Source organism: Neoarius graeffei, chromosome 9 (genome assembly GCF_027579695.1).
Source record: "Neoarius graeffei isolate fNeoGra1 chromosome 9, fNeoGra1.pri, whole genome shotgun sequence".
NCBI lineage: Eukaryota > Metazoa > Chordata > Actinopteri > Siluriformes > Ariidae > Neoarius > Neoarius graeffei.
In genome coordinates this window covers 20222491-20236038 of record NC_083577.1, presented here as the reverse complement: position 1 = coordinate 20236038, position 13548 = coordinate 20222491, and the positions used below count along the sequence as shown (strand labels likewise).

Here is a 13548-nt window from a genome sequence, read left to right as displayed (position 1 = left end):
TAGAGAGAACTTATAGATAAATTAAGTATTTACATATAAAAAAGAACAAGATATGGGGAGGGGAAAATAAAGTCCAGCAGGAGAGGTATTGCATATTATATTGCACATTGTGGGGAAAAGATGCAAAGCAGTGTCGGTGTGTTTTGGCATATTCCCTCTACATATTCTACAGTGAAAAAATACTTTGTTTTTATTTACTAAAGTTGTACTTAAATGAAATCTGTGATTTTTTTCAAAATCATTCTGAATTAAAAGCTTAAGTCTCCAGCTCAATGTGGACTTAAGTGAAAGTAAAGTTGAGTTTAATGTGATCAAGTATTAAAAATTAAGTTTTTAGTTGCTAACTAACTTTTCACCTGAAAGCACAACAGGATCTTTTAGTTCCATCTAAAACTTCATTTTCATTTAAATCTGTTTTGCCTTAAAACGTTATTCAGTTTCTGCAGCTTTTACCATTCGCTCTGTCCACTGGGATTATTACGTTACAGCCGAACAGAAATCAGTCCAGAGCGTCATATTTTCAGCAATCAGCGCTTCATCCGAGTGCGCTGAGTGAATGTCTGTGTTACACTTGAATTGAGTGTGTGAGCTGTTGGCTTTCCTATGTGTTCGTGCTCAGTGTCCTGATGGAGGACTCTTGTGTTAAACCAGTACAAATGTAAAGCACTAAATAAGGCAAGAGTTGATCTGTTTCCATGTTATGATATTTTAGCAGCGTTTTCTCCCTGTTTAAGACCAGCAGCAGAATCATTAACAGAGCAAACTGTATGGTGTGTGTTGAACTCCACTGTGTCCCCTACAGCTCTTCAGGTCATTTTCTTCTTTCTCTTTGCAGAAACCGGTGAAGGGATTTTTATTTGCAAAATTATATTTTGAAGCCAAGGAGTATGAACTCGCTAAAAGGTAACGTGAATATTGAAGGAATTGTAAATCATCATTTTAATATTTTTCTCAGAAGTGAGTTTAATCTCAAGTGGCTCTTTTAATCTCGTGTGTGTGTGTGTGTTGCCTGTAGACACATCTTGGCGTATTTAACCGTTCAGGTCAGAGATCCCAAAGCACATCGGTTCCTTGGTCAACTTTATGAACTTGAAGGAGAAATTGAAAAAGCTGTTGGATGTTACAAGGTGTGTGAATTGTTTGTGTTTTCATAACATTATCTAGCCCAGGGGTTCTCAACTTTTTTTTCTACTTTGAGGCCCACCTATTCATGCTTGTAGCGAGTCAGGGCCCATTAAAGGAAAAGGCAACTTTTGTACAAAACCAGGTGTGTAATAGGAGAAAAACATATACGTAATCAATTCCGTTAATTATTTCCATTATATATCGAACATGAAAAAATATTTTTAACTTTGAAATCATGAATTGACACAAAGGAGTCGAATTTGGAGGAGGCAGCCATTTTGAGATTGTGGGCAACTATAAACCAATCAGAATCTTTCGTTAATGCGCCTCCATCTGATCTGTGACGTCACTGGGCCCATGAAAACAGTGTTTACAAGCAGATCACTGTGATTAGGAGTCCCGGCGGGTGGCTTGTATTCGATTCGTTTATATCCCGACCTTGTCAGCTGTCAGATTTATGTTCATGGACCCGGTAAGCTGGTAAATAATATTTATTTATTTTTTTCTTTACCAAATTCTAACAGAAAACGAGAGCGCCCGAAAGGGAAAACTGAGCCGAGCCGCTTCACGCATGCGCAGTAGGCTTGGTAGGACAAATCCAAATAGGAGTCATTCAGGATTCAGCCATGTTTTTGCTCCGTGTTTTTACTCAACCAAAGTTATACAGTATTATGAGCTTTAAGTTGGATAAATAAAACCATTTGGTGAAACTTTGAAGAAGCGATTGTACTGGTTTTTTACCTTATTACCATGAAGCACTGAAGAGTTCTTTTCAGTGGTGGGCCGCATGACGTCACGCAGTAGATCAATATGGCGGAACGCATCTTCGCTGAGCTCAGCGCAAGCCCATATTATTAAAAGTTAAAAGATACTGTTATGCGGTCTGTTCTTTCTCTATAAATTCCATGATCGATTACTTTATATATTTATCTATCTATTTGTGGTGATTTTGTACAAAAGTTGCCTTTTCCTTTAAAAAAAAAAAGATTCCTAATTATTTTGGCTCATCTATTCTATAAGAATGTAATAATCTACTGTAAAGTGTATTAATGGGATGCAGCATCACTCCCTGTTACAGTCGGGAGCCCAGGAATTAAATAAATGCAATAAAAACAAACTGTTTTAATTGTAGGTATTTGTATTTAAAACTGTATGGATGTGCCAGAAGCCGACATAAAACTATGCATGCAGGGCGTTCTCAGCCAAAAGGGATTCATGATCCAAAATGGAGTCTGGTCCATTAACACAAGGACTTATTGCCATGTTTGTGTTCAGCAAACAAGCAAGTTATTAAAACCAAGAAGTACACTCAGAAGAAGTGGATATCGAAACCAGTCAATGGGATTAGATCCTGACACATTAGCAAAGAAGGATTTTTCCTACGAGTTGGGAAATTATCCATCCGTTGAGTTCCCCGACGTCTCAAACTACCTGGTGCTGCAGACATCGTTCTACATGGACAAACAGATGAAAACCTGGAAGGGCATGGAGGCGTACAACTTTTTATATGTAGCTGGGTTAAAGGTCTGTGGATCAGGACACTACAAGATAGACTGCAGTAGACAGATTTAAGTGCAGGAAGAGTGTTTATTAGCAGGCGTGACATTTACAGAAACGAAAGCAAAGCAGAATCATAAAGCAGAGAGTATTTAAACAGAGTCATAAATGTGGTGATGAAAGTTGACAAAACGTCTGTGAAGACAGCGTCCGTATCTGTGCACACTGACTGAGCTCAAATCAGTATCCGGTGTTTCCCATAACGACCGGGTCCCAGGAGTGTGCACAATGTGCTCTGTGAGTAAGCGCAGCTACTCAAGCTGTGCCAGACTCAAGTGTGCGAAGGCGTGACAGGCAAGTGTTCACTTGCAGTGTGACCACAACTTTTATCTCACGTGTATATCGTCACCAAAATGCCTCATTTTCATCAGTAACCCATCACAAAGCATCGCGAGCTGTAATGTGACCGTCGCTTAATGAGGCGACTGTGACGTCAGATGCAACCCGGCAACTGTACCCGACTACGAGTAAAAATTAGCTTCAACTTGGGGGGGGATCGCAGCCCACCAGATGATGCTTCACGGCCCGTCCAGTGGTTGAGAAACGCTGATCTACACTATCGTTATATTTAGTGTGTGTTTTAAGTGTGTACCTTGGTGCTGGATGTCTGAAAATGAATGTTTGTCCTCATTAATTAATTATTTTTTTCCCTTTCTGCTCTCGTCTTTAGCGCTCGGTGGATCTGAACCCAGCCCAGCGTGACCTGGTTCTGAAAGTTGCCGAGCTGCTGTGCAGTAAACCGGAGTTTGACAGCAGGGCAGAATTCTGGGTGGAGAAAGCTGCCAAGCTTTTGCCGGGTCACCCTGCTGTCTTCGACCTACGGGTTTGTAGATCCTCAAACAACCCCCCCCAATAATTCATGTGTGAAGAATGGGAAGATGTGTGATGGATCATGTTTAAGCAGTGGAGCTGTTTTAGAAAACATGAATCGCCTTATTACAAACATGTTGCTAGTAACTAAGTGGAGTGATGTGTGTTTGTAAAGCTGTTTATACACACTCGCTGGCCACTTTAATAGGAACTTTTTCTTGATTCTAAGATTCCTGTTCTTGCAGCGCTCGAAACTAACGGTGTCCCGACGTCCCGGGGACCATAAAAAATGTCATCGGGACACAAAATGATCATATCTGGGACAATCCTGGGACAATGGAAAAAAATAGATCTAGAAAAAAAGTTCTACATTAATATTATTTACAAAGCCGTAACACATACGTAGACATTCACCTAATTTGTCAATTTTAATTTTAAAACGTTAACAGCGAAAAATACATAGTAGCTACACTTTCGATGCACCTGCATCCGTAGGCTACAGAGCAGCGCATTCTGTTCTAGAATCTTCGGCCGGAGTCCGCATTATATGGACTTGGAATGGAATTGCTACCGCACACGCTGCGCCGACTCTTGCCAGAACAAAAATGCTGAAGTGGTTGAAGCGGACCGACCGCGGGGAAGAAACTGAAAGCCCAGACATAACGTCTCCGGGACCTTCAGGATCCAAAGTGTCATCGCCTGGTCTGCAGGCAACGCTAGCAACTGAATGAACTTAATGAGCACTGTTAGACACGTTATAAAATACAACAGGAATGATGTGGATGATATTGACGGAAGATACCGTTCAACAGAATAAGTGAGTTTTCTTGGTGTCTTTCTAGTTCAGAAAGTTTAGTCAGTCAGCAGCACAACTAGGCTCGGACCTGGCACTATGCTGATGTTGCTAACATTTGCACCCACGTTTCAGCAGCGAAAGTTCATAAAAATGGATAACGGAAAGTTCATAAAAATGGATAACGGTAATGGATAACGGAAAGTTCATAAAAATGGATAATGGTGAAAATTATAAGTTGGCCTTATAAGTGCCAACAGATATTCAAGGTATAAGTAGATGAAATGAACATAAAAGGGGTCTTATTTTCAACTAAAGTGTACTGCAGATGTAGGGAGTTGAAACATTTTCTGAATGAGCTAGTTGGCCCCTTTAAATAAACGGGTATCTATTCATACAGTGAGATCGCCAAAGTTTAATAAACTGAAAATGCAATAACTGTAATTTTGAAGTAGATGATGTATAGGACATGTGTCGCTTGTGTCTTGTGACTTATTGTAAAAATGATATAAAGGGTTCAAAATCGCATAGTTACAAATATAATAGTAACTTCATATGATAATATTAACCACTGGTTATTTCAGAGAGGAAAAAAATGGGGACACTATTGCTTCCATTCGGGACAATACAACACACAATTCGGGACCTCTGGGGGACACGAAGAAAAAAAGTTAATTTCGAGCCCTGTGTTCTTGGCTGCAGGACTGGAACCCAGTGTGGTCTTCCGCTGTTGCGTGCTGAGATGCTTTTCTGCTCACCATGGTTGTAAAGAGTGACTGAGTTACCATGCTTTCGTCTAAACAGGGGCGCTGCGCCCTCTTACTCTCGGCGCGCTCCCTTACCGAAATGCCGATTGAACCCCAAGTCACACTTACGCCATGCACTTCTATGCTACTGCAGAACATGCAGTCTTTCTCAAAACGATCTTTTCTCCGTGAAAACATCCCAGCAACACCACGTGACAATGTGTCTGATCATCAAATACGTTATAATTACTCCAAAAATATTCCAATCATAGTAGATACACCGTCAGATGGTGCAAAAACGATCCAAATTGGTGTTTTCCAGACCGAGGCGCCATGTTTAGTTGTTTACTTGTCGCAGCTGCTCTCGTGAGATTTGACACAGGTTACGTACAAGGTCAGCTGACTTGTAGAGCGAGATTTCTCGAGACTGAATGACCTTTCACCCACCGGCGCGGGAGCTTTTGACAGTTGTTCACGAGTTGTATTATGTACATCTTCAATGTAACAATTTTACTGCCTGGTGCGGACCAAATAATCGAACTAGCGGTGTGAAAGCGCCCTAAGAAGAAGTAAAACTCGTTGCAAATATTCAGTAGAAATTCACGATGCACCTCAGAGAAGCAAATTATTCAAGACAATGAAATTCTGTCTCATGCCTATGATTTGATGGGTTTTTTTTTTCTTCATGTCTAGGAGAAATTGCTGAGTGTGCAGGGGCAAAGAGGCTGGAACCAGCTTTATGACCTGCTGCAGTCCGAGCTCCAGCTGCGTCCTTCTGATGCCCATGTTAACGGCAGACTGGTGCAGCTCTACTGCTTGGATGGACGTTTGGAAGAAGCAGCGAAGCACTGCCTGGCTGTGGAAAGCACTGGAGTCTTAAGACACAGCCTAGACTGGTACGCCACTGTTGTCCAGACGCTTCAGGTTGGTGAAGTTACTTTCTACTCTGGTGCTTTTGAGCTTTCTTAAAACCCAAACCATCCATTTAAAATCTGGTATTGAGTGGCATTGTAGAATGGTTAGATGTTCTGCACGTCTGGAAACCTCATGTAAATGTTTTGCAGGAGTACGTGGCTCAACCAAGCGTATCTTCTAACGAAAAGGCATGTCGCAAGTTCCACAAGGAGCTCTTGCTGGCTCATAGTAATCTCCTGAGGCTCACGGTTGCTGAAAAAGATTGCAGGGAGAGTGTGAAGGCGCTTCAGAAGTAAGTTAATTTGTTGTTTTTGTACCAGAAGACTGCTGCTGTCCTTAATTTTTACTCATCGTTTCTGCTGGTTCATTATAACGTAATCACAGTGAGGTGCATCACCAGAAAAGGTACAAGTATATACACACACACCCTTTCAAAAACTGATGTATATGATCTTTTGTGATCCTAGTTTTGACCGTGCTATGCAGTCTTTAAAGAACACTGCCTCGAAAGCTGCGGACGAGCTCCTGGAGGTGTTCACAGAAATGAGAGCTCATCTGTATCTTTATGCTGGGACCCTGCTGCTGAAGATGGCCGTGGAAAAGGAGGAGCAGTGGAGAGCTGTTGTCGATTTAGCAGCACTCTGTTACCTGCTGGCTTATCAGGTAAAACAGGAAAATAAAACATTCCGTAATAGTCACTTGTTTATATTTGGAGGCTACTTTGCAAAATTTGCCAAGTCTTGTTTTTGGTAATAATATACAAGTTCAGATATAAATTCATAAATCTGGACTCGTTGTAATGTTTGTCGGCTGCTGTTTCATAGTTAATTATGCAGGGGAGCTTTGCGCTAGCCTGGGCCCGCCCATCCTAAGCGTGACGCAACACGAGGGCCTGTTGCGAGCTTAGTCTGGCCAAGCAAGCTATCTACAGCTCTTCCAAGCTCCCAAAAAATCGGGAACCAATCAACTTTGAGCATCTCCAACGGCCCTGGGTAGAGGCGTGTTCAAGGCAGTGACGTAGTAGAACTGCGACCGGAAGCCATAGATTGTTTACAGAATCTATGCCGGAAGCTCTTCATTCACTAGAAACATTACGAACATGGAGCAAGTTCTCATTGAAAACGGAGCAAAGAGCAGCCCTGGAGGTATTTATTGAAAGGAAGGACGTTTTCGCCTTGCTCCCGACCGGCTTCGGTAAGAGTTTAATCTACCAGTTAGCCCCGTCGCGTCACATACGTCAGAGGAAAGAGTGATGTGATTGGTTTAAGCTTCGTCACAGCCTTTTCTGGCTTCGACCAGTAGCAAACTGAGGCATTTCAGGGAGGCGGGTCAACCACGCACTTTGGGAAACGGTTGGGCTTAATATCTTTGCCAGACCAAATGCTCGCAGAGCTTTGAAGTCGCGTTAGCCAGACTAGCTTTGCGCATAAAAAGAGCCCTGAAACCACATATAGGAAATTGGTATAAAAGTATTACATCATTAATATGCAATTATTATATCCATAATAGGTGTTATTTGTGGCACGCAACCTTTTTACTCAGGTGAACCGCATGGTTCATACATTAGATACCCATTTAACCCTAAAAGGACCAAAACTACTGAATGGGATCAGTTCGAACCTCAGAGGTGGTGTGGTGTGCTGCTCAGTCTATTCAACTTGCGTAACTTTTTGCTTTTAGGAGTTTGTTACTCTATAGATTCTTTATCTAAAAGTATGTTTGTTTCAAGATTGATGGGGAAAAAAAAGTGTTTTAACAAAGTAAGTAATTTTCTGTTGGGGTCTTATAACTCTGAGATTTGTTGCAAAAATATTTCATTAAGTTAGTCTCTTCTTTGTGTCTGTCTTTGCGTGTCTGTACGTTTGTATGCTTGTCTCAGATGTCTGCTGTAATTAAGAATATAACACTCTCTTACAAATTATAGATAACTAGTGAGCCTGTTATAGAGTTACTGAAATGTCTGATGCTTATCTATCCATACACAACCACATACCACAACAGATTCCTCATCCTTGCACCGATCCTGTAAATATGCTTTGTGCTAATATGCGAATGTGTCCACTTAACAACTCTTCAATGAAAAGCTGGGATAAGTGATTCCTTATTTGAATAAAAGATTGTCTAAGACAAAATTTGAAACCTGCACATGTCGAATGATGAGTAGCGTGCTATAGATGCACAATGGTGTAACATAGGGAAAAAAAAATTCAGGTTTTGATTTTATGTACTGAAATAACTATTAGGCACAATTTTTACAATATCTATATAAATTAGTTGTTTTTACCCATTTTAACCTTGAAATCAGCATTTTAACGATTACCCATAATGCATTGTTTATCGCGCTAAAACAAGCAAAAACGTCATAAGACAGTGGAAATACTACCTTTACTACCTTCATGTGGCGTCTTTCTCGATCGCACGTGCCTAGAAGCGTACGGTACCTTCTAGAACATTCCTGGGTGGTCACGGACTGTCACGTAGCCTAGTTCGGTTGTGAAACTCGCTAGGATGGAGTATTTTCGCGAGTTTAGTGGCAAACTTTTGCGCTGCAATTTCTCTATTCTTGAAATTTGTAACCTGAAACCCTACAAGAAATGTTTCATAATGTTTGGGATTTTGAAAAATGCTTCTAGCAAGTTTATTTCGCTGTATTTTTCCGTGAAACTTGGCATAAATCATCCTTAAGCGATGAGCATGACATTGTTATTTTGGTATGGGTCACGGGAGAAGCAGGAGAAATGAGAGTTTCTCATCTACAGCAGCACTTCTCACCATAGATGGCTGGCGTGTTTCACAGCGTTGGGGATTTACTAAATCGACTAAATCTCTAGATCTACTGAAGCTACGAGGATATAAATCACCAGGATTCTAATTTACTGCGTGAGAAGTATTATATATATTTTTGAAAGGTTTATTCGCGCTACAAGTCCATGAAAGTTGGAATTGTTTGTGAAGAGGTTAGTTAGATTTTGGTAGCGTGACGCACACAACAAGCAAAAGGAAAAACAAATTTTCTTCCGAATTTCCTTGCTTTTATAAAAATTATTTTTTGATACATTAAAAGACTGTGTTTATAATATTTTTAAGCGAGATTTTTTTTTTTTTAAGATTATAGAGAATATTTGATCAAAACTTTCAAAACAGCATTCAAAGTGATTTTTCACGGGTGTAAATGTTATGCGTGACGTCCATAATTACGTTAAATTTTAAGAACTAAAATTCTGTTAAAAATTCTAGATTTGTGCTATCATTCTGGGGTTTTGCTGAATAATACTTTAGGGAGTTCTCTTACAATGCTGAAAATTCAATGAGTTTTGTTGAAATTCTAGAAAAGTTATTTACATTTTAACGCGCCTGATAGCGATTGTGCTCACACAGCGTGCTACTCATAAATATAATATTTCGAATTAGAAGCATCATTCGTTTTTTACTTATTCATTAATATGGAATGTCAAATGATGAAGAGTTCATTGCATCATAAACATGTGGACACATTTGAAGGTAGCTTAATATGCACACGCTTAGGTAATGCTCATTCTGCTTTATTTCTGGTGTAACTGCTTGTATCTTCCTGTTTTGTGTTTGAATCCTTAGGCAAAGTGTTACTTCTTGATGTAGTTTGGACATAACAAACTGCTAGCAGCTTAGTAATAAATGTATCACAGAAATTTCTGAAATGAGAAACTGTGAGCTGAGTTCTGGAATGTAGATAAGCTGTAAATATTCTCAAGTTCTGTAGCAATAGTGTAAAATATTTCTGGCTTTATGGGGCGGCACAGTGGTGTAGTGGTTAGCGCTGTCGCCTCACAGCAAGAATGGACAATATCTGATATACCGCTCAGAACCAGCCAATATTATTTAAATACATCACTCAGATCCGCGACGTATTTCATATGAAAAATGAGTTTTTCAACACGAGAAGATAAATTTCATATCTTGAAGCCAACGTGCGATTTTATTATATCGACACATTCACAAAGTACACATTTTTCAAAACAATTTATTGATTTCTTCACGAGTGAAGATATTGGAAAATGTTACTTAATGTCCTGGATGTAGTTCATATGAAAGATATGAGTGGTGTATTCCCCAGTAAAACACTTCCCTGTATAATATATAGTGTATGTTTTTGTTTTCAGTTATTTTAAATATTGTTACGGATGTCAGTCTGTCCTGCGTTGCATTGTATTCAGTAGATGCTTGCGCTTTGTGTTTTAGTTGAGTCTTAATGGTTCTGTGTGTCCCCCCCCTCCTTCCCCTTAGGTTCCAAGACCACAGAAAAAGCCTGAGAAAGGTGAACGCACGTCACCGAGACCTCTCGAGTCATTAGCTTGTTATCGCCAAAGCCAAGCAGGCCACATGCTGCTGAATCTAAACCAGGAAACGGAGCACTTTGTGAAGGAGGTGGTGGAGGTGTTTGGGAACAGAAGTGGGCAGGACACCCTGTTTGAGAAGCTTTTCAGTACACAAGCCCCTTTGGATCTCTCATTCATTGGGAATGACATCATCTCCAACATCAGCACACGATCACCGGACGTACAAGAGCTGGCAAAGTGGGACAGTGGTATGCTCACAACAGGCAAACACATTCAACACGAAAGTTCATAAATCATACATCAAGTGGAATAAAATAAAGTCGATTCAGATTAATTTGAATTGGGGAGCTGTATTCTCATTGTAACCATATACAAGCATACAGTAGCGTGAAATAACCTCCAAGACCTTGGTGTGATATTTCAGAGAGTGACAGCCCTGTACACACCTGACAACATGCAGTGGAAAATCAGAAAATGTACACAATAATTTGTACAGGGAGGACAATACAGGAAATACAACACACACCATTAGAGTCTCCTCTCAGAAAATCGAATCTAAAGTTAGCTCAGCATAAAGTATCTGCCATTTTGTCCCAAAGAGCGGTTAACTGCTAGCTGAAGAAATAAGTGATGGTGTGCTAGGTAGATTATAAAGAAAAACATTGAAATAGATGATGTAACTTGTCAGAAATGGATGCAAATAATCAAACAGACCTTTTTAATTAGTGTATTGACTATTTAAAAGCTACAGCAGGCTTCAATTGTTTCTGACTGGTGCCGATATGTTTGAGATGTTGCATGTTTATTACTGTTTCAGTGATTGGCAGTTGTTTTTCAAGGTTCCCTGTTCTGGCCAATAAACATCAGGGTATTATTATTAATGCAAATCTCCCTACCCACACTGCCATTCGCTGCCAGAGACACATGCTTCCAGGCGGCACCCAGAATGGCGTAATAAAAACCTCCCGCCCAGTGAGTTAAAGATGGAGTCCGTGATTCTGGAGAAGGATGGTCGATTTGAACTCAACAGCCATCGACTGTAGAAAACCTACAGTATCATCTATCGATGAGAGATAAATATATAATACGTGTGTGTGTGTGTGTGTAATGTGATCTTGCATTGCAAAAGTATTCATCCCCCTTGGTGTTTTGTCGCATTACAAGCTGGAATTAAAATGGATTTTTGGGGGATTAGCACCATTTGGATTTACACAACATGCCTACCACTTTAAAGGTGCACATTGTTGTTTTATTGTGACAATAATTAAGATGAAAAAACAAATTTGGAGTGTGCATAGGGATCCCCCCCCAAAGTCAATACTTCATAGAGCCACCTTTTGCTGCAATTACAGCTGCAAGTCTCTTGGGGTATGTCTCTATTAGCTTAGCATATCTAGCTACTGGGATTTGTGCCCATTCCTCAAGGCAAAACTGCTCCAACTCTCAAGTTAAATGGGTTGCATTGGTGTACAGCAATCTTCAAGTTCTGCCACAGATTCCCAGTTGGATTGAGGTCTGGGCTTTGATTAGGCCATTCCAAGACATTTAAATGTGTTTCCCTTTAACCTTTTGGTGACTGACCCCTTGAAAATCGTTCCTCCAGGAACGATGACGTTTCAGTTGTCAAGACAATGGAAAAACTAAAATACAAAACAGGAAGATACGTCACAATGCTCTTGTGCACAAAACAAAATGCTCTTGTATTTTAGTTTTTCCGTTGTCTTGACAACTGAAATGTCATCGTTCCTGGAGGAACGATTTTCAAGGGGTCAGTCACCAAAGGGTTAAACCACTCCAGTGTCACTTCAGCAGTATGTTTAGGGTCATTGTCCTGCTGGATTGTAAACCTTCATCACTGACTCAAACAGGTTTTCCTCCAGAATTGCCCTGTATTTGGTGTCATCCATCTTTCCTTCACTCCTGATCAGCTTTCCTGTCCTTGCAGATGAAAAATGTCCCCACAGCATGATGCTGCCACCACCATGCTTCACTGTAGGAAAGGTGTTCTCAGGGTTTGTGCCACACATGGCATTTCCCATGATGGCCAAAAAGACCAATTTTAGTCTAATTTGACCAGAGAATCTTCCATGTGTTTGGGGAGTCTGTCGCATGCTGTTGGGCAAACTCCAAACGTGAATTTTTTTTTCTTTTTTGTCCTTTTTTTTTTAAGCAGTGACATTTTTTTCTGGCCACTCTTCCATAAAGCCCACCTCTGTGGAGTGTATGGTTTAAAGTGGTCCTATGGACAGAGACTCCCATCTCTGCTGTGGATCTTTGCAGCTCCTTCAGTGTTCTCTTTTGTGTCTTTGTTGCATCTTTGATTAATGCCCTCCTTGCCCAGTCTGTGAGTTTTGGTGGATGACCTTCTCTTGTCAGGTTTGTAGTGGTGCCATATTCTTTCCATTTTGCTATAATGGATTTTATGGAGCTCCGTGGGATATTCAAAGTTTGTCTGTGAAGATTCTCAGTCATCCAGGTCAATGTTAAACTGCGTGTGGTAAGAGAGCAACTGGACTTAGATTAGATTAGATTCACTTTATTGATCCCACATCGGGGAAATTCACATGTTACAGTAGCAAGAAAATGTCATACAGATAACAAATAAAACTGAAATAAAAATGAGACAAACGAAAGATTAAATACAGAGCGCTATTTGCATTATCTACCATGAAAAAGTATAGAAATATTGCCTTATTGAGAGGCTCGGAAAAATTGCACATTACAGGTAGACTGTGTGTGTGTGTGTGTGTGTGTGTGTGTGTGTGTAATATAAAATATTGCACATAATTGCATCGATGAGAGATGGCAGAGGTAGTAGTGGTGAAGTAGTGCTAATGACAAACAGGTTATTGGTGCTACATTACAAGTTGTGGGTGTTATACAGTCTGACAGCAGCAGGTATGAATGACCTGTGGTATCTCTCCTTCTTACACTGTGGGTGTAGCAGTCTACTACTAAAAGAGCTGCTTAAAGCCCCCACAGCCTCATGTAGGGGGTGAGAGGGGTTATCCATGACGTCAGCTTGGCTAACATCCTCCTCTCACCCACCTCCCCAATGGAGTCCAGAGGACAGTCCAAGACTGAGCCAGCCCTTCTGACCAGTTTAAGTTTCTTACTGTCCCTCTCTGAACTTCCACAGCCCCAGCAGATCACAGCGTAGAAAATCGCTGATGCCACCACGGAGTCATAAAAAGTCCTAAGCAGTGTCCTGCACACACCAAAAGACCTCAGTCTTCTCAACAGGTGGAGACGACTTTGGCCCTTCTTGTACAGGACATCTGTGGTG

The 13548-nt window shown here is 40.6% G+C and overlaps 1 protein-coding gene across 1 annotated transcript in view; it reads left to right on the top strand.

Annotated features, from left to right (window-relative positions):
• The window catches only part of ranbp2 (RAN binding protein 2), a 110830-nt gene that overhangs the window by 14752 nt on the left and 82530 nt on the right, over positions 1-13548 (top strand). The window contains exons 2-8 of the mRNA XM_060929172.1: positions 836-903; positions 1016-1127; positions 3353-3505; positions 5725-5955; positions 6096-6238; positions 6414-6609; positions 10210-10510. Coding sequence (XP_060785155.1) covers positions 836-903; positions 1016-1127; positions 3353-3505; positions 5725-5955; positions 6096-6238; positions 6414-6609; positions 10210-10510 — 1204 coding nt within the window. The remainder of the gene's footprint in view (positions 1-835; positions 904-1015; positions 1128-3352; positions 3506-5724; positions 5956-6095; positions 6239-6413; positions 6610-10209; positions 10511-13548) is intronic.